The sequence below is a fragment of the Centruroides sculpturatus genome, unplaced genomic scaffold (assembly GCF_000671375.1).
Source record: "Centruroides sculpturatus isolate CEXI.00-Female unplaced genomic scaffold, Cexi_2.0 scaffold303, whole genome shotgun sequence".
Taxonomy (NCBI): Eukaryota; Metazoa; Arthropoda; class Arachnida; order Scorpiones; family Buthidae; genus Centruroides; species Centruroides sculpturatus.
In genome coordinates this window covers 700,066-722,931 of record NW_019384613.1, presented here as the reverse complement: position 1 = coordinate 722,931, position 22,866 = coordinate 700,066, and the positions used below count along the sequence as shown (strand labels likewise).

General features: G+C 29.2%; 2 protein-coding genes across 2 annotated transcripts in view; both read left to right on the top strand.

Annotated features, from left to right (window-relative positions):
* LOC111625306 (receptor-type tyrosine-protein phosphatase mu-like) overlaps positions 1–6,187 on the top strand; it is a 20,599-nt gene extending 14,412 nt beyond the window's left edge. The window contains exon 12 of the mRNA XM_023368431.1: positions 4,752–6,187. Within this exon, the coding sequence (XP_023224199.1) occupies positions 4,752–4,954 (203 nt within the window). The 3' untranslated portion in view covers positions 4,955–6,187. The remainder of the gene's footprint in view (positions 1–4,751) is intronic.
* A 10,494-nt stretch (positions 6,188–16,681) lies between these two features.
* LOC111625317 (putative tyrosine-protein kinase Wsck) overlaps positions 16,682–22,866 on the top strand; it is a 9,025-nt gene continuing 2,840 nt past the window's right edge. The window contains exons 1-5 of the mRNA XM_023368442.1: positions 16,682–16,911; positions 19,557–19,641; positions 21,482–21,731; positions 21,804–21,846; positions 21,963–22,101. Coding sequence (XP_023224210.1) covers positions 16,737–16,911; positions 19,557–19,641; positions 21,482–21,731; positions 21,804–21,846; positions 21,963–22,101 — 692 coding nt within the window. The 5' untranslated portion in view covers positions 16,682–16,736. The remainder of the gene's footprint in view (positions 16,912–19,556; positions 19,642–21,481; positions 21,732–21,803; positions 21,847–21,962; positions 22,102–22,866) is intronic.

Below are 22,866 nucleotides of genomic sequence, written 5' to 3'. Positions count from 1 at the left end.
CCTGTAATGATGGTGCCACCTGAAGTTGTAGGAGGAAATTTGCCTATTTTACCGATCTAGGATACCCCTTTTCCAAATTTTAATATCGACTCAAAATAATTTAAAAAGACAAATTACAATAAAATGGTTTATTATCCAACTATCAGAAATTTCACAACATGCCAAGGAAGAGAGGAAGGAGCAATTAAATAATCAAAATTATAAAGGATTTAAAAATATATATAAAAATGAGGAATATCGCACTTCTAACAATCTCTGTGAGTATGTGGGCTAAATTTGGAGAATCCATGCTTCTCGCATGGACAACTGTATGTGGCCAGCTCACGCGTCGGAAAACCTTCTGATTTATTCGTGTACGCACCAGACGAAAAAACAAAAAATATCGCATATTCACAAGCACTCCAATAAATAAATAGAATTGAAACGACACTGAAATGTTTTCTCAATGAAAATGAATAATAATAAGTTTCAATGAAAATGATAAAATGTAAATTGAATTTTATCATAACAAGTTTGCTTGAATTTCGTTTCTTCTGAGATCGCAACAATGCGCAACGTGTAAGCTAGTATGAAATAAAAATTTAATGTTTTCATCTTTTGAGTTTAGTAAATGGTAATAAAATTTAATTAATCTTTTCGCGAAGGGAAAAAGTTGACATCTGTTTGATTCTGAGCATATAGCATATCCTGGTACAGTACATTCGGTTTAAATAGTTTATGTAAATATATAATATGAAATTTTTCCAATTCATAAAGTAAATCAATGGCCCAAATCGGACTGGCATATAGAATAACTGGCATTATTATTGAATTAAACATTCTCATATGAAGATCCAAATTCAAGATTTTTAGACTAGCACCCAAATAGAGAGTATTATTTATTAGTTGATTGATTTTTTTATTGAGGTATTTCAAATGCATCTGAAATTTACCATTCCAATTGAAAGTCATACCTAAGTATTTTATATTATTGACCAATTCTAACGGTTTATCATCTATATAAAAGGATTTTTCTTGATTTGCAAGTTTAATGTTGTTTCTGAAAATTATTATTTTTGATTTATCAATATTGATCGATAAAAAAATAGATTTCAGATAATCGTTAATTTTATTAAGCTTATGTTGTAATGTAATTTTGGTTGGGGCCAATAAAACCAGATCGTCGGCATATAGTATGTAATGATATTTTTTTTCATATATATAAATGCCTTCTGAATCATTTAAAAACAACTTATCTATATCATTAATATAAAAGTTAAACAAATAAGGTGACAATGGCTCACCTTGTAATATTCCTTGATTTATAGTAATTTCAGGATATCGCTGATTACCGTAAACAATATTGATTTTATATGAAGAAAAAAGATTCTTAACTGTAGTTGCAAATTTGGTACCTGCCCCAAATATTTTTAATTTGTTAACCAAAGAAGGTACATGTATAGAATCAAAAGCTTTCATAATGTCGATGAATGCAGCAAAAATTTTTCTTCGTTTTTTTCTTTAAATATATTTGAATTAATGAATTTAACAAGAATATGGTCGATTCAGTTCTTTTAGATTTGATAAAAGCAAATTGGAAATTCAAATTTAGTTTTTGGATTGTAGTCCATTTTTGAAAGCGTAATGCCAATATGGATGTGAAACATTTTCTTATAGTTGATAAGAGTGCAATGGGTCGATAGTTCTCTGGTGCTAATCTATTTCCTTTTTTGTAAATTATGAGTAATTTGACGACATTCCATGATGTCAGATAAATTGAGTGATCGTAAAATTAGTTAAATATTTCAAGTAATAATTGCTTTCCTGACGGAGGTAAAAGTTTGATAAATTTATTAGTAATTAAATCTGGACCTGGCGATGATTTTAGTTTTAATTTTCTAATAGAGTATTTCAGTTCATCATATGTAAGAAGTGAATCAAACAAATCATTCGTTAGGGTTGTTTGGTGATTATTTGATGGATTTTCAATAAACGGAAATCTATTAAAGTAGTCAGACCATATTGAGATGTCTATATCTGGTTGACGTTATGTATAAGTTTTCCACAATTTTTGAATTGTTGACCAGAAAAGTAGATTATTTTTGTTTGCTAGCATTCGTTGATGTAGATTTTTGAAATAGTTTGACTTTTTTACTTTTAGTAGATTGAAATATGATGTTTTTAGTTGTTTATAATGGTTAAACGATTCGTCTGAATCACATATTCTAAATTGTTTTAGAGCTTTATTCTTCTGAATTTTAAGTTTGTAATAAATCAAATCAAACCATGGCTTCTTGAATTTATATGATATATTACACTTTGATTTACGTGTTTGTATAAATTCTTTTATTACTCGTTCAAGTCAAAAATATTTTTCCATTCCCTTCGTTGGAACGTAATTCAGTAAATATCTAATTCTTTTACTAATCGAAAGTTGATATTGTTGACAGTTATATTTGATTATTTGATGTGATATTGATTCAGACTTATATAGTTGATTTTTTGTTATTTGAATAAACATTTTTATGGGAAAATGATCAGAAAGTTCGTAGTTTAATAGTTGAATCCGCCTACATAAGTCAATAATTAGTTCTGAACATATTATTAAATCTATTGTTGAACAGCCAGAATTGGTCAAACAAGTAAATTCTGCCATGTAATCATTTTTAATTCTGCCATTCAAAATATATAGTTGTAGTTGATCCATATATTCTAGTAATTGAAGTCCTAATTTGTTATATTTTTTGTCTTTTGATTTACGAATATTTTGAATCGCTAGATTAGGTCCCTTGTATTCCATATCCATTTTTTGAGATATTCTCGCATTTAAATCTCCTATTATTATAATATATGGGGTAATGATTTTCCATTGTTCTGAGCTTAAAAATAGCATTTAAAATCTGAAGTTGATCTGGAGGGATATAAACTAATATAATGGCTATTAATCTGTTTAGCAAGAACTGTAGGTGTGGATTGGTAATTTGGATTAAAACTGATATACAATTATCGTTTTTCTCTATATTCTTAATTAGACCTATATTTTTCTTGATGAATAAACTTAAGCCACCATATGGACGACCAGGCCCAACTGGTTTTTGCGCCACAGTTGATATAACAGTAAATTCCGTATAATTATTTTTTAATCCTTTATCGAGCAAAGTCAACCAGGTTTCCATTAGACCCATTATGTCTGTATTATTTAATAAATATCTAAATTCAATATTATTAATTTTTTTCAATAAGCCATTACAGTTCCAATTTATTATGTTTAGATAGGATTTTTATTGTAATTAGCTTCATTATTGAGTATTATTGGAGATTGACAATTAACAGAGTTGTTTAAGTCGTATATTCTAAAAAATCCTCTGCATATACCAATTGATTTATTAAGAAACTGTAAGTTACTTTTTTTTCTGTTTGATTAGAAGAAAATCATCTCATAATTTAGCCTGTATATTTCGTTTTTTTAAATCGATATAGTAAGGTAATAAAGCTTTTCTTCTCTTACGAGAATTCACAACCAAATCTACAGACATGTTTAAGTTTTTCCATGGTCCCAACGAATTATTTTGTTTTTGTTTATTGAAGGTGATTATAATTTTATTTCTCAATTGATCAGATTTTAAAGTTAAACATTTGATATTAATCTTTGAATTAGGAATATTACAGATTGATTTAATTTCTTCGTTCATTTTGCATGGGATATATAGTGAATGATTTAAAAAGTTCAGTATGTCCTCTTCATTCTCATCAGTAAATATTTTAGAATGATCATATATTATAAAATTATTATTCTTTAGTTTATTATGCATTGCATCAATCTTAAATTGAAGAAGTTCATTCTTATTTTTTAGTTTTTTAAGTTCGAATTCAAATTTATCATTTCTATCCCTAATTGTATGTAGTTGACCAGTAAAGTCACTAGTTTCATTATGAATAGTAGAAATTTCTTTGCAAATTAGAGAAAATTGACTTTCTATTCTTTCATTACTAGACGTGATCAAATCAACTATCTTCGTCCAGAGAAGTGAAGTTGTAGTGTCAGATAATTTCATATTTGAATTGGCCAAAGAAGGATCCAAAGTAGGATTTTCACTTACCAAATTAGTCGATTCAACTCTTCGTTGTTGAGTATAATCAGTAATTAAGTTGTTTTCACCTTCAGCTGGTTTAATGTTAAGTGAAGATTGCATAACTCGGTTTGTTGGAGGTCTACCTCTTTTGGTTGGCATGTTTTGAAGCAGTCCTGGGTTTGGATCAATACCAGACATTAGTAGTAATAATTGAGTCAGTTTTAAGTTAAACATTGTAGAAACAAAATCAGGAAAAACAAAATGGGCAAAATATTTACCAATGAACCAAAGTGTAATCGAAAACACACCAATCTCCATGACAAACAAAGCGCTCCTGTATAGTGTCAAATATTAAAACTCTGTTGTAATTGACATTTAAAAAAATTAAATATGATTTTTAGAAATTTTAATAAAGAAAACATTTTGAAAATTATGAAATGATTTTTGTTTTGATAAAAATTGGAAATTTATAACAACATAAAGAATTGCCCAAATATTTAGATATCAGTTTTAAAGATAACACAATTATTATGATTTATTTTGATTTATTTTTCACTGCATCAAGGCGAGATCCTGCATTAATTTTGTGTTTGATCTGATTAAATAAAAAGGAATGTAAAGATTAGGCTTTTTATTTTTCTTTGGATAACTGGAATTTATGTCTAACATTTCATATGAAATAAATTTAAAACTTTACAGATACTAAAGTAACTATTCTTGGACTTCTTCCTTATGAAGAATATGTATTTACAGTAAGAGCTCTTACGAAAGTAGGTGGTGGACCATTTTCTGAAGAAATTTATGCTAGAACAGCTGAAGATGGTAATACAAAGTTTTACAATATTAAATGTTTACTTATTTTAAAATGTTGTTATATTAATTTGATTAACAGCTTACATTAATTATACAAATATAAGCATACCGAAACCCATATTAGGTTAAAGCCAAAAACTTTCTGGATTATATCGTGCTATTAATATATCCAGCATCATTTAGCTTCACATTAATTATAAAGTACCATTAAAAAAATGATACAGTAACACATAATATAGATTATGTAACACTATGTACAGATATATGAACAGTTTATAATTATTATCTACATAGTAAATAATAAGCTTTTCAGTTACTTATTTACATATTAACATTCTATAATCTGACAGAAATGTGTGATTTTGGAGATAGGGAATAAATTTTATTAGATAATTCAAAAACTGAAATATTATTTTTGTGTTAAAAATGGCACATTTTTGTACATTGGTGGACAAAAGTTGAGTAAAAGGGAAATCAAGTTTTCTTTTCTTCACTATTGACTTTTCAGGGCGAGATCTTATTGCCCATTTTGACAAACATCTGTCAACTTGAGTCATGGTGAATATCCTGTCATATTGTTAAAAAGTGGCCACTGATTGGAAGGGGCCACAAGATATAAGGGGCTAGCACCCCAGTATCGGGGCTCGCTCTCTCGAAAGTCAACCAATAAACGTCTCCACAAACTCCCATTACTCTGCCGTTGCCACTACAATCCAAGAAGACCACCATCCTTGAACTGAAAGAGGTATTATGCTTAGACAAATGTAAACTCTCGCTCTTGCATTGAACCTAGATGTTAGTTAGTAGTCAAGTTTGATTTAATCTAGTGTGGTTGTATTTCGCTTCCTTTTTAAGACGATAACTGGCTGAGTGCCATAGAGGAGATTCTTATTGGCCATGGATGTAGAAGAAGTCTCCAGCCAGCACCGTTAGTAACCATGGAAGGTTATATTGAAATTTAAGTATGTCTGGAAGCAATCACTGGCTTGGGGTCTGGGTGGCACAACTTTTTAAGATTTTTATTAAACTTGTTGTTGATTGTTTAACTGGTCTTGATGTTTCACAAAATATATGCTGGATGCTTTATTGGGAGTCCATAGTCAGATGAAATTATAAGAAACTCAGATTGAGAGCCAAATGCAACAATTTTGGCTGGTCAGGAATTTAGGGAAGATCTTCCAATTTTCTTAAGACAAAAATTTTCAACATCCCGTCCACTGACAGAGTGGGTGGACCCTGTGGGTCTGACTTTGCAAATAGGGTGATCCAAGAAAGGGCTCACTGCAGATTTCCACAGAAATATTACTTGTATTAACTCTGATCTTAAGTTATATATATAAATATTATAATTAACAAAAAACTTACTTTCGAGGGTAGAGTCGAGTTTCATAAAAAATTGGAAATGCTAACGAGTAAAACCTTCCCTGAGTTTAGTCCCATTCGACAAATGAAAAATGACCCCTTCTATCTTTGCCTCTAACAACAAAATCTAAGAACAGGAATTCCCCTAATACACTATCCTGCCTGTGAAACTTTCTGACTTATTGACTTATGAAGCTTCAAATTACACGTACAATAATGATTCACTGGTTGGGTTCAATAGATATTCTTAAATTAAAGATTGTAAGATCAGGCTAGTAACCAAGTCTATAGAGCTGACTGGGGGACAATATTAATGGCCTTGAAAATCAAGAAATATATAATATAATAGGTGTTTTTTAAATTACAAGGATACTTTTTGACCACTATATGAAAATCATGCAGCATAATGAATACCTATCTATAACAGGTCACACTTTCTTAAACACAACTGTTTTCAAGGTATCAGCCATATTATTATAAAATTCAAATTGCAGTTTTTCTCAAAACTTACAATGCTAGGAACGGAGTTTATCATTTTTCGTTTATTGTATTATCCTATCAGATATTTGACAAACAAACTGAATAAATTTAATTATATTGTGAGGGTCGGACTGAATAAAATAAAATTAAATAAAGAAGCTCAATTTAAAGTAAATATATATATATTAAAATTAAACAAGGAANAATAGAATTGGTTTCAGAAGATAAACTGATCATAAAATGGAATGCTCCTTATCCACCTAATGGTGTCATAGTGAAATATCGACTTCATATTTGGCCAACTGATAATGAATTGGATACAAAAAGTTTTTCAGTGAACAACAATGGAAATGAAGGTGGTCAATATATATTTGAAAATTTAGAACCATTTACAAATTATTCTGTTCAGGTTTGTGCTGTATTGTTTTAATAAAAGCAATTATAGTGTTTAATAAATTATAAAAGTTAGTAACAAGTAATTATAATGTTTATTAAACTATAAAAGCTAGACTAAACATCTTGTTACTAACTTTTATAATTTATTAAACTTTTATATTCAAAACTTTCAATAATAGTGAAGTTTTGGTATTCAGTGGCAGTAGCAGACTTACATTGCATATTTGTGAGGGCTAGAACATTGTGCAAGTGCTCACTTTAACCCCTCTTTTAATAGTAATATAAAATAAATTTTTATTAATTTGTTTACCTTTGAAAATTACAAATAGTTTTGGATTTTGAAATAACAGTAAGGAAGAGGTATATACTATTGGATTTCAACACATTGGGGTTCCAAGATCATCTTCAATTGGATTCAAATTCAGCATCAAATTAATTATCAATGTTGAACTCTTCTTGCAGTCAAAATGATCTAATTTCACTTAGAAACAACTGAAAAATCAAGTCATGAGAGATATTAGAAATCAGAATGTTCAATCAGGGGACTAACTTATAGCACTTCACAGCTATTTTGTATTGTCATTATATTTTTTGTTTATTATTTCATTTGTGTGGTATCATCTCCCATTATTATACACATCCTCTTCCATTTCCTTCCGTCATACCACCAGTTCCAGCTAATAGGGTATAAAGTATGGGGATTGGCCAAAGAGTTGGTCACATGGGACAGCGTGGTTTCTTCTGGCGGGATACAAATATGGTGTGAATCTACATGAGAGGGACTTTTTCAGCTTTTTTTTTCCTGGTAATTGGATGACACAGCAGAGCTCATTGGGGCAACAAAAGTCATAGTAACCAAATGAGTGAGATCAACAGTCAATCTGAAAGGAAGTAGAGGTCAGGAAGGACAACCATACTAGAAAACAGAAAAGAACAACACCGTTTGAGAAGCCATCTCCATCCAAGTGGAATATGAATGAAGAAAGAAAAAGAGGACAAAAAGGAATAAAGGACTAGCTGAAAAGTCATTGGACCCTTTGATTTTTATTCATTCATATACGTAGTACGATCCAAAAGTTCGGGGACTTGGCTTAAAATTCCCTACCTTAAAAAGTTTATATTGCTGATGCACAACCACCTTCAAAGTAATCACCTTGGGCAATGATACACTTTTGCCAGCGCTCATATAACTTCTGGAAGCACTGCTGGAAGCCATTTTTTGAAACCTCCCGTAAGGCCTCCTGCGATGCTGCTCACACCTCATCTGATGACACAAAACGGCGTCCCTGCAAATGATTTTTCATTGATGGAAACAAATAAAAATTACACGGGGCTAAGTCCGGTAAATAGGCGGGGTGTGGAAGCACATTAATTTGAGATTTGGCGAGAAACTGTGTGACCATTTGGGACTGATGTGCCAGGTGTGTTGTCATGCAGAAGGTACCAGTCTCCATTTCGCCAGATCTGCGGCCGTTTACGACGAATGGATTCCCTCAAATGACGTAAAATGTCTAGATAATTGAGAGACCGACTCAACATTTTCCTTGTTCTGTGAAGTCGAAAGTCGGCCAGAGCGTTCATCATCTGCGATGGATTCTCGGCCGTCTTTAAAATGCCGATGTCATTTGTACACCTTTGAATTCACCATGGTAGAATCACCATACACCTTTCTTAGCAATTTTAAAGTCTCCATAGGTGTTTTACCTAAAAGCTGACAAAACTTAATGTTGCAGCGCTGTTCGTGAAACACCATTTTTATTATGTCGCAAAACAAAGGTAACTATCTCCGAAAAAAACAACAGCACTTGCGGTTTAATCATGTGACATGGGTGAAATCAACCTGAACACGTAAGGGTGGTTTGATAAAATCCATTTCATATGCTGTAACTTTAAATGCATGCTTTCGTTGTCATACATTACTGCAGTCCCTGAACTTTTGGATCATACCACGTATTTTTATGTTTCAATTTGCTTTTGTTTTTTCACACTATTAATTTGTATTCTTGTTTGGTATTGAAGGAGCCTCGCGCAGAGGAGGAAGGATAGGATAAGGTGTGAATGTAAACAAAACTTTCAATGGGACCGGAATTTGTGTTGTATATGTATAGTCTGTATTAAGTGTGGTTAGAGTCATATATAAACCTTTGTTATTTTCAGGGCTGTGGAGTCAGAATCGGAGTCGTGGAGTTTTGGTATTTTAGCCGGAGTCGGAGTCATCAAAAAATCCACCGACTCCGACTCCTTTTTACTTACCAACTTGTTATGTATATAAAACAGAAAAGTATTGAAATCATGTCAAATTTGACCCTTGAAGTTTTTTGCAAATCTACATGTTTGGAGACCTCCTGAACCCCTCAAAAAAATCAATAAAAGGGGAAAAATTCGCGTGCGTGTGTGTATTGGCATCTAATTTGTTTAATTTCTTTATTTTCTGTTCTGAGATATTAAACAATATCTCAGAATGAGTAAAGTTTAAGAAACAAAATGTGGCACTGTAGCTTGCGTATAAAGGGGCATTAATACTATTAAATTTTGGTTCTTAATGAAACGTCGACAGGGTGAAGACATAAAAGTGGTCATGTGTCATATCTCTTAATGAATATTTTACTCGTTATTAGCATTCAAATTTTAAAAAAATAAAATAAAACTCGTCTCTACCCTCAAAGTAAGCTTTTTAGCCATTTTATAATAGTACAGTAAAACCTGTTAAGATGTTCTCGCTTAAGATGTTAGAATGTGTATGGAGATTTAGTTCAACCACTTTGATGCTTAATAACTAACTCTTGTGTTAAACCATCCAGCTCCGATTCTGACCACTTTGACCACAGAAATTATTAGGCTTCAAACGGGGTGAACAAAATCATGCCCCCCCCAGTCTAACATCCACACATATAGAAAAAACCTCGAATCTTTTGCTTAATTAACTCGAAATTTCAAGGTGTTCTGAGTCCAGAAATGTAAAAATTTAGGAGAGGTCATTTTTTGACCGAGCTCTACACTTTGTTATATATTCTCTGTTATGTATAACAGCCGGAAAAGTAAAAATTATCGAATACATAGTTATATATTACTCAGAGGAGTCTTTTAGCTTTGAAATAAAAAGTTTCTATGTTCTATCTTTATTAGAACTTTGTTTATTGAATCTTTTATTCTGAGGTCACGTAATGACCTCAGAATTTCCGTGCTTCTTTCGGTAACTAGTCCGCCCCTGATCGGAGTCGGGTGGTTAAGAAGAGTCGGAGTTGGAGTCGGTAGATTTTTACGCGACTCCACAACCCTGTTATTTCACTAAATACCTCTACGCTGACTATTCATTCATCCATGCTTTTTTTGTGTTTTGACCAATGCCGCAGCCACCACATGCTACAGGAGTTACTGCAAACTCTATGAAACCCTGTATCTAAACATGGTGTTGCTACAACATATACATGGTGTGGACGGTATGCATGGCTTACACATAAGTGCCTTTTTATTTAATAACAAGAAGTGCAAACAAGCATTTCCTGTACTAGTGAGGTTCTTTGTTGACCTCACTAGTAACATCAACATCTCCAGCTATGTCTAACCTTCCTTGAGTGTGTGTCTTGAGAGATTTATAAAACATTCTGTAAAATTTGAATTTAAATAGATAAATTTAAACTCTGCTAAATGTTTATAATCTTTTCAAATTTTAACAATGTAATTTTGAATCCTGCAGATGTTCCATTTCATACATTCCATTACAGAACTCGTATCTTTGAACCTGATGCAGATCTCAGGAGGTTGTCAAAAACATTCTTATTTCATTAAAACATTGTTATTGGAAGGACTTAGGCTTTTCATATTTTATGTTTACAGAACTGTCAATTTTCAGAGGATTTTCTATTTAATTCTGTATGTTAAAATATTAGAAAATCCAATTGTTCATGATAATTCAATATCAAGACAGCTCTATGATATTATTAATAAAAGAATTTATGCTATTACAGTTTGCAATGATTAAATTAAAGAGAGAGAATTTTTTTAATATGCATTTGATATCAATATACCATAAGATAAGACAATAGATAAGACAATAGTTGAATCATAAAAAAAGGCCCCCAAAATCCAGGGTCGTCTTATAGGACAGATACAAAAAAAATTAGATTGAAATTTATATAAATTAAAACCATTATAAAAAGACAGACAAACCGTAATTATTTACTAGAAGAGAGTAGGGTATGTGCACAAAATAGAATAGCCCATATGATGTTTTTGTGAATAGTCAAGGTCATTACCCAAATGCCAAATCAGTGCCAATGTTTGCAACAATCACAAGGCAATGCTACCAGATGCAAGAAAATAAAATTTGTTCATTTGTAAAATTACGAATAGGACATAATTCCATATACGCTATACCAGGGGTGGCCAACAGTTTTTGCCCCTGGGCCGAATTGGAAGGAAAACTTTATCCACAGGCTAAACCAGAGGTTGCCCTAGGAAGAAATCTTCCTAGGGCAGCCTCTGGTTTGAGGTGGTGCGAGATCTCATTGTGGTGTCACCCTGTAGAGACTGAATTGTACATAGAGATTACAGATACATTTTTCACATTATCATGCTTTATCAACATTCTACACTGTACTTACGAGATTTGTAATGGAGGGTTAACTCTAAATGTGCGGTGAGTTGTTGACCTTTTCTTTTTTTTTTTAGGCGTTAGAATTTTTCATCGAGCTATTCGGACTTCATTACCTATATTGAAACTTTGATCGTGGGCCATATAAATTCATTAGGCGGGCCGTATGTTGGCCATGCCTGCGCTATACAGTATTATTATTCAGATGATGATCACTGATCTAAACTAAATTCATAGGCTGTTGATAGTTTGGGGGTTGTCTTATAGGACAGATATATGCTAAATCTATAAAACTTCAATGAAAATTTATACCTTGTTTTATCTGAAGGTCGTCTTATCTGCCAAGATATACAGTATATTGTTTATACTGAATGCTCAGTTTTATATTAAAGCTTTATATGATTAAAGATGTCTCTCTATACAATAATCATAATTATTATATAAATTTAAATGTATAATAAATTATAAAACAGTAGCAGTTATGATAATATTAAGAATATTTATATTTTAACTGTTGTTAGTAGAGTTTAAGAGATAATCACCTTCCTACCCACGCTCGAGTCTGACTCGAGCAACGTTTATAGCGTTAAAAAAACCCGGGCGTTTGGGCCCCCAAATTTTTTTTTTTATTTTTGGAATGTTTTTTAGGTGCCCAAATTTTTTCAAAATTTTTTGCCCGCGCGAGAAAATTTTATCGCGATTTTAATGAGCCTTTGATAAGGCTCGATTAAGGCTTAATTGCTTTTTAATGTTTTTTTAATGGGAGCTTTTTTATCAAAATTAATTAATCGTTATAAAGTTGTAGTGCACCGATTTTCTTTCGGTAAAGTTATTTAAAGCTGCTTTCTGATGTCAAAAACGACCTCCGATAGTTTTTAAATTTTTTTAATTAATAGATTTCATTATATATATGTTTAATTAATTAGGGGGGGTCGGAAATCGCAATAAAAATTATAATTTTTAAAAAATATTTAAAAATATAGGTTTAATTTCTAGTCACCCTACTTTAAACCCTTCTCCTCCCGAGGCGTCTATGAGAATGTCCCGGGAAATACGACACCAGCTGTTCTCATGGTCATCCAGATATGTAAACAATGACTCATCGGTGTTAAATTTCACAGAAAGGCGAGACAAAGGAAACTAAATGATGTAGCTTTTTAACCAAAATTAACGCATTTCTTTCCTTTTTTTCAGTTTTAAGTATTTTTTATGCTTAATTAAAAATTTTTTTAAAAAGTGGACAAGAAGCGGATAATGTTTAGAAACATTATAGAAAGTTTTAATATAAAAATGTAAAAATCTGGGTGGGGTCATTTTTTGATCAATCACTATACTTTTCCCCTGTTATATATAACGGAGCTGGAAATGTAAAATCATCAGAAACATAGTNTTTTTAGTATAAAAAATTTTTACTGAGTTATTCAGTTAGAAAACAGTTAAATATTAAATTTTTAAAATTTGAAAGGAACTTACTTATTTTGTTTTTTTTTATAATATATAAAATTTACAAGATTAAAATATTTTATTTACTATTTATTTACAGGGTGGGAAAGAAAGTCACTTAACACTCCTGCTACAGAATATAGAATGTACTCAAAGTTAATTTGTTCCTGTCAGGAACACATTAGACCAAGGGGGAAACAGATTAATGTGTATTACATGCACAGCTGCCATCTTGAATGCAACTCCAAAACTGTAAATGGGAATGGGTTTATGTGACACATCATTTAGGGTCAGAATTCCACAAAGAATTGATTGCTGAAAGATTTTATTGACCTACCTCAGACAGTTACAGAGTTATGTATGTTACATGATGTTCTCAATGTATATTCTTTGGGTACATTCTATATTCTGTAGCAGGGGTAAAGAGACTTTCTTTTTTACCCTGTATATCATAAAAAAACACTACAATATTTAAAAATTAATTTTCTATATATAAAATTATTTCCATATAAATTATTTTTATAATCACAATTGATAACATTGAATGACTTTTACTTTGTTATTTATGATCTTATGAACTATCATTGAAAAGATTAATAACTGAAAATACATAATATAATAAACTATTGAAAATTATCTATTTTGCGAAAAGGTTAAAAACCTTCTTTATGGATACTGGAGAAATATCAATCACTCAAAAAAACCTTTGAATATCCAGCAAAAATTATTTAATAATGAATGTTTTAAATAATTTTTAATGGTTTTTAGAATCTCAGCATTTGTAAAATCTGATGAAGACCGAATAGTAAGGTCAAAAACGTTTGTTATTAAATAATTTTTGCTGGATATTCAAAGGTTTTTTTGAGTGATTAATTATTTATTTAATAAATGAATAAAAATTATCTTAGTTCTAAAATGTCATCATAAATTTTTTAGAAATTCCAATAATTATTCTTTATATAAATGTATTTTTATTGCATATATTCACAATTAATGAATCAAACATTTTTTTGTTTAGATGATTTCTTTCAATTTATCTGACTATTGTATAGAGATTCAAAAAATAATTTTTATATGGAATAAGGATTAATACAGAATTACTCTAAAATTTTCTAATACTGTATATATGAAAATTATAAAATTGTTTTCTAGGTATCTTGTCAACCATCTTTCATGGGATTCAGTTTACAGAAAATGGATTCAATAACAAAGATCTTAAATAGTTCAACATTTCAAGTGACTTTTGAAAATTTACAGCCAAGTACAGAATATAATATAACAGTGAGAGCTTTAACAAGAATTGGTTTTGGAAAACCTATCAGTGTTAGTTTCTGGACAGCAACTGCAGGTATTAAGATATACTATACAAAAACTGATTTATTCTGTTTAAAAGTAAATATAGTCAATTCAAAAGTTTAATAACATAAATGTAGATATTTATTTTTAATTTCAAAAGCTATTGCATGGAGTTATAATTTCAGAATTAAATATATATGGTTCAAACTACAGTAAAACAAGCTTAACATTTGTATTTCCATTATTACCTTTAATTTACTATTTTATATTTAAAGAAATTAAAACAAATTCCATAAATGTAAAATAAATTCAACTACTCAAAACTAGGAATACATTAATAAACACTGCACGTATAACCAATATTCATCAAGAAGAAAGTACAAGAAAGCAAATGTTTTCAAATGTGTTTAATGGACATAGTCAGACTAACTGACCTTTCATGTTAAAACAAACATTTAAAACTGTAATGTTACTAGGAATAGGTGATTGCTGTCCACATGTTAAAAGAGGGATGACATGAGAGAGAGGGTTGTATAATTAAACTTTGTCTAACATTAAGCAGGCAACACGAGCAGTAACAAAAAAGAACTTTATTAGAAAAGGTTAGAACTGTCACAGACATCCTCGGGCAACACCCAGGCAAAATCCAACGAACTTTCGCGCCTTTTCTTTTTTAACGTTGCCAGCCACTCTTGTTGGCAAGTGTTGCCAGACAGAGTTCGTGATCTTGGCAAGTGTTGCCTGACAGTGTTCAGGATCTCTGGCGCTGGCGGCCACAATATTATGTCTGCTTTACTTAGATGCTGATATTAAATAAGTATTTTCAGTAGCTGCATGAAGTATCTCACATATGATCAAGCAGTTTCATTTCTTTCTTATTTATTTTGCATTTAGTAATGTGGGCATTAGTGTTGTGAGAAAATAATAATTAACAGCAAGATTATTATCCATATTATGAAGCAGGTTTAAAAATCCACATTTTATGACATTTTTAATAATTATTAATCAAATAGAGGTAATGCATTTTTGGTGCTTGATTTGATGATTTTTTCCTGTCTACATTTTTTTGGTATGTTTTTAGTATAAAAAATTTTTACTGAGTTATTCAGTTAGAAAACAGTTAAATATTAAATTTTTAAAATTTGAAAGGAACTTACTTATTTTGTTTTTTTTTATAATATATAAAATTTACAAGATTAAAATATTTTATTTACTATTTATTTACAGGGTGGGAAAGAAAGTCACTTAACACCCCTGCTACAGAATATAGAATGTACTCAAAGTTAATTTGTTCCTGTCAGGAACACATTAGACCAAGGGGGAAACAGATTAATGTGTATTACATGCACAGCTGCCATCTTGAATGCAACTCCAAAACTGTAAATGGGAATGGGTTTATGTGACACATCATTTAGGGTCAGAATTCCACAAAGAATTGATTGCTGAAAGATTTTATTGACCTACCTCAGACAGTTACAGAGTTATGTATGTTACATGATGTTCTCAATGTATATTCTTTGGGTACATTCTATATTCTGTAGCAGGGGTAAAGAGACTTTCTTTTTTACCCTGTATATCATAAAAAAACACTACAATATTTAAAAATTAATTTTCTATATATAAAATTATTTCCATATAAATTATTTTTATAATCACAATTGATAACATTGAATGACTTTTACTTTGTTATTTATGATCTTATGAACTATCATTGAAAAGATTAATAACTGAAAATACATAATATAATAAACTATTGAAAATTATCTATTTTGCGAAAAGGTTAAAAACCTTCTTTATGGATACTGGAGAAATATCAATCACTCAAAAAAACCTTTGAATATCCAGCAAAAATTATTTAATAATGAATGTTTTAAATAATTTTTAATGGTTTTTAGAATCTCAGCATTTGTAAAATCTGATGAAGACCGAATAGTAAGGTCAAAAACGTTTGTTATTAAATAATTTTTGCTGGATATTCAAAGGTTTTTTTGAGTGATTAATTATTTATTTAATAAATGAATAAAAATTATCTTAGTTCTAAAATGTCATCATAAATTTTTTAGAAATTCCAATAATTATTCTTTATATAAATGTATTTTTATTGCATATATTCACAATTAATGAATCAAACATTTTTTTGTTTAGATGATTTCTTTCAATTTATCTGACTATTGTATAGAGATTCAAAAAATAATTTTTATATGGAATAAGGATTAATACAGAATTACTCTAAAATTTTCTAATACTGTATATATGAAAATTATAAAATTGTTTTCTAGGTATCTTGTCAACCATCTTTCATGGGATTCAGTTTACAGAAAATGGATTCAATAACAAAGATCTTAAATAGTTCAACATTTCAAGTGACTTTTGAAAATTTACAGCCAAGTACAGAATATAATATAACAGTGAGAGCTTTAACAAGAATTGGTTTTGGAAAACCTATCAGTGTTAGTTTCTGGACAGCAACTGCAGGTATTAAGATATACTATACAAAAACTGATTTATTCTGTTTAAAAGTAAATATAGTCAATTCAAAAGTTTAATAACATAAATGTAGATATTTATTTTTAATTTCAAAAGCTATTGCATGGAGTTATAATTTCAGAATTAAATATATATGGTTCAAACTACAGTAAAACAAGCTTAACATTTGTATTTCCATTATTACCTTTAATTTACTATTTTATATTTAAAGAAATTAAAACAAATTCCATAAATGTAAAATAAATTCAACTACTCAAAACTAGGAATACATTAATAAACACTGCACGTATAACCAATATTCATCAAGAAGAAAGTACAAGAAAGCAAATGTTTTCAAATGTGTTTAATGGACATAGTCAGACTAACTGACCTTTCATGTTAAAACAAACATTTAAAACTGTAATGTTACTAGGAATAGGTGATTGCTGTCCACATGTTAAAAGAGGGATGACATGAGAGAGAGGGTTGTATAATTAAACTTTGTAACTTGACTTCTACGAAGGGGGGAAGAAGTGTACATCTCTAAATGTTGGGCTTGATTTATATGTAATTAATCCATAAATAATTAATAAATTATTAAAATTTTAATATTGCATTGAAGTTAACAAATTCAAGTAACTTTAATTGCTCTGAAATGTTTATCAAATATATATTTATGTATTACATTTCCAAATAGCTCAGGGAGATAGCTGTCACAATCAAAATTATTTTTTATTTTCTGGATGTTTTGTCATACAGGAATACATAATTATCCTTTAAAATATGAATAAGATAATGAATTAATCATAGATTTTAAAATCAGAAAAAGGACAACTTTTAGTAAAAATTTATTCTAAAAATAACAGATTTTAAACTCATAAAATAAACCAAAAACAAAATATTTCCTTAATTTTTAAAGAATTGAATTGGTGATTTGAAGAAGGAAATAAGTTCACTTTTAATGATACTTACTTTTTACTACAGAAATATTCTCCATCACAATATCTATAATTTGGTTAGAAAAAAAGATCATCCATTATCAATTTTAAAAAAGCATGCCAAAGTTTATGCTGAGTGGAAAAAATTTATTAGTCTTAGACTTATTTTTGTGTTCCAATTAATTACAGCAGCATACCAGCAAATGAAACTTTTAAAATGACAATAAAACAATTACCACCATTTCTACAAAAATCTACATGTTGATGAGGTTTAAGGAAAATCTTCATGATTAATTTTTATTTTAAATATGCTGATACTTAATTTTTACTCTTAAATGTTAATAATCTCTTCCTTGAAGTATGAGTGCTGATTTCCCTGTTTGTGAACTTAAGGAATTATCTAAAAAAAGGAAGAGAAATGGTGTCTGAAATACTGATTCATATCAGAAAGAACAAATTAAGATGGCACATTGTTCAGGACAAGTGTATGTTTCAACAAAGGGAAAAAATGTGCCAGCTAAAAAAAACAGGTACAGACTGTGGTTGTCAAAAAACATGTTTCTAAAACTTCAGAGGATGACAAAATAGATATAGTAAGTAGATTTTACAACAGGCAGATGAAAAACAAACAAGAAGCATCTTTATTTGGTTTTATAGAAGCTCAACTAATCATAAAAGACATGCAAAAAAGGCAGATACTGATAACACAAGAGCTGCAACTTTAAAATATCATGTACTTCAAGGGTCACAAGACTTATTGGTATTTAGAATGGCTTTCTGTAGCTCGTATGCTGTTTCAAGTAAGCTACAGTACATGTAGACTGACTTCTTTACTGATTCAAGGAAAGTTCCCTGTAGATATGAGAAGAAAACTTGGGAATCACAGATATGTGAAATCTAGAAATGTTGAAGATGAATCTGAAAATGACTCTCATTAAGAATTGAAAGATTAAAATAAGACAGATTAATGGAGAAAAGAAAAGAAGAAAATAATGAAAGAAATTTACTAATATTTGTATAAATCAATAAAGCTTTTTATCTTTCAAAAGTTTAATATTTTTTTTTCTCTTAAATTTAAAACTCTAAGAATATTGTTGAGTTTATTTGGTTTTAAATGCAATGGTTGGAATAAGAGACTAAATCCAAGCACTTTTGAGACAGACTAAAGCAGCTACGGTAGAGCATTGATTATCCAAAACAATTCGGGACTCGTGTACTTCGGATAACTGATTATTTACGAAAATATATATTAAACACAAAACGGTACTGTATATATTTTGTATCACACATCTTGCAAATACATATCTTATATAAAGTAGTACATTAAAGTAGGCCTACAGTTTAGGTTGGCAGGGAGGGGAGCAGGCTAGGTGCTGCAGTGCCACAGCACTAGCAGAAATTTGAATTTGCAGACCGAAACACTTTTGGTTAACCGGTGTTTCAGTTGATCGGTATTAGGATAATCAATGCTTTACTGTATTATCTAATTTACCCAATATCTAGGATACATAATGGTATTAATGCCTTCTAATAATAGTTATATTTTCATTATAATTGGGAATAGTTTCTAGGAGCCAGACATCTTTTTTTTCCCACTTTTTTTGATTTTCTCAAAAACTTGCTTGTTGGTCTTATTCCCTTCTTCCAATTACTGATTCAATTGATTATTTTGTATTTCAGATTTAAAGTAATGTGTTTTATTTATTTTAAATTTAGAATCTTCAGTTGTAGAAATAGTGGATAACAGAACACTAAGTGATTCTATTATAATTAAATTTTCATCTGGACACTCAAGAATAATGTAATGTATATTTTTAATTTCTGTTAATTAAAATAAATTTATTCAAGTAATTAAAAATTTTTTAAAACCTACTTATTTATATATATTTATATAAACTAAATTATTATTATAATTTAATGAAGTTTATTATTCAAAGAATATAATAACTTCTTTAAGATCACTAAGAATTTTGAGATTTAGTTTTATGCATGGGAGCACTACTTCTCTAAACCCTTCAAGTAGGCCTTTCTGTAGGGTCTGGAGCCGACAGATCTGGCATTGCTATGAAAGAAAATCCAATCCTACTCATAAAAGAATAATAATACCAAACATGACCAAAGATTAATAGCTATAATAACAAAGTGTAATGTAAAATTTCAAGATTTCCTAGAATATTTATTTAATAACTGGGATTTTCAAATCTATAAAAATAGTTGGGGTTTTAGAATCTCATATTTCTGGGAAAGAAACATTATTAGGAAATGACATTATAAACAAAATGATAGTTATCTTGCTATCATCAAGTTTAAAATTTCTAACAGATTAGGATTAATATATATTTACCAGTTTTATTTGAATAATAACCATCCTCAAATAGTAGCCACAGTTGCAATTTAAGAATTTCTGAAAACTTTTCAGAAATAATGTAAAATTAATAAATACAGCAAACTACATTAGGTAGATATTGTATTTATTTAACAAACAAACTTTAATAGAATATGAAATATCATTAGCCTAGTTCACAAACTTTGTATTTCCAAAATATCTACTTTACAGGAGACATCAAAACTGGTTTTTGAGAGAAATAATGCATTTGTGGTAATAAATTTTTACCTTTCTAAAAAGAAATTGCACCAAAAACATAAGACTGTAACCATACAGAAGATGTATCTTACCATTTTGATTGTGCTGGTACAATAATTGCAAACATGGAAATTTGGAAATATGAGGTTTGTGAACTAGGCTGATAATATGTGAAATATACAATAGGTATATTTATTAATTATTTTCTTACTGATGTATAAAAGCTAACATTCATTATAAAGAAAAATATCAGTTGCCATTTCAAGTATAATTTGTTTTAAAAATTAAACTTTCATAAATAAATATTTTAAAATACTTTATTAGTAATGGACATGAAATGTGTTATGTGCAAAGAAAATAACTATCCTTGAATAGTAACTGCAGAGAAAATATGCAGTTTAAAATAGTAGCTGTGGCTATTATTCAAATAAAACTAGTTTGTAATTTATTGATTAGTAAAACAAACACTCAACTTTTCAAAAAGCTAGAAAATATCTCTTTTTTTTTAATTAAATGAAAGGTTAGCTTTAATCCTTCATTTAATTTATTTTATTTAATTAAATAAAAAAGAAATTTAATTAAATTTTTATTTAATAAAACATATATTTTACACTACACTATCAAGAACCTGTAACGGTGCCGTACACCTCCCCCATTGTGCAACTGTACATGTCAGAAAAGACCCACCCTGTCAGAATTGACACCCGATCCCAACAAATAGAATACACTCCATTCAGGGAATTCCAGTCGGCCTGAAGAAGAGCAAAGAGATCGCTTGAAAATGTTTGTCAACAGCGATATATAGTATATATGCATTACGCACAGGTTACAGGTTCCGGATAGTGTAGTGTAAGTTTCACCACAGTGCTTAGTTTGGAATAGTTTCTGTACATATATTTTAGCTTCCAAGAAACTTGAATGCTTGTTTAATTATCAATTTATCTATATTTAGCTGTCACATTTTCAGAATTATTTATGTAATTTTGAGTATTTTCATTTTGAATATTTCATTTATGTAATTAGTTACCAATAGATGGCCAAATATTATAATTTCCAGAAAATATCAAATAATTGTGGAAGATGGTAGAAATAAGGAAGGAATCAATAAACAACACTTATTAGACTATTACAGTGCCACACTTGCTAAAATACCATATTACATTACTGCTGAATTAAATGCTAAGGATCTTCCAAAAGAAGATTATCACTATTTTGTAGTAGGAGATCAAAAGATGTATGGAAAATATAAAAATGTTCGTTTATCTCCAGGAGTGTTGTATAATATTCGAATTAGAATAATTAGTGCTGTGAGTTTATTTTTATGTTTATTTAATTCAAGTAATTCTTTTTAAACAATAAATTTTTTTTTATACTATTAGAAGATGCAGTCATCTATCTCTGAAGCAAAACAGCATGTTATTGGTAAAAATTTTATTTTATATTATGCAAATAATTACCAAGTTTTAAATTTTTTATATGATCTAAATGTACATGATATTTAAAAAATTAATTTGAATATTATTTTATATAAATTAAAGTTAGTTATCAAAGTGATGAGAAATTTGAAAAGTTCCTATTTGGATTACCCTTTTTACATTTTATCTTCATAATCCTTGGAATGTTAGTTCTGCTCATAGTTGTTATTTTTATTGTTGGATTAAAAGTTCATAAATATTGGTAAGTTTACTTCTAATTAATTAATTATAATAAATTTTTCATCTAGAATATTTTATCTGTGAAATTATTTTGGTTCAGAGTGGATTGAATTTCATTTTTTTTATTGTTGCTTTATATAAATTTTATTATTATTATGGTATAACAACAATAATTAATATTAATATATTAATGAATAAGGCAAACTTTATAGTGAAACATTTATGTTAGCTTTCTTCAGATGAAAATTTTCAATATATCAATATATTTTAATTAATAACTCAGAATAGAGATGATTTCATGTCTTAGAATTAATAAGTTCTTAATTAATTTATTAACCACAACTCCATGCTGGTTGTATTCAAATCTGAAGAATAAGTGAAATGATTACTTTATTTATTCATATTTTTTTTTATTAAGAGATACTTTTCTATTATGAAACATTTATATATTTATAATATAAAATATCATAGAATATTTTATGTAAATATGAATGCTATTTATCACAATGCAATTTTTTTATATTATTTTCTTAAATTTAAATGTGTGCATATATTATTACAGTAGAGCGTCGTTTATCCGAATCAATTGGGGACTGGGGTGGTTCGGATAACGAATCATGTATGAAAAAATATATTAATTTATCCCATGTTGAAATTTCTCTCCATTGTGTGTCGCTTCGCGTTGAATTTTCATTGATGTTAAGCCTAACGAAGACTATTGTATCGTTAAAAATTATTTTTTTATTTTGTACAAACAAAATAAATATATTGAAAAATATAAAAACAA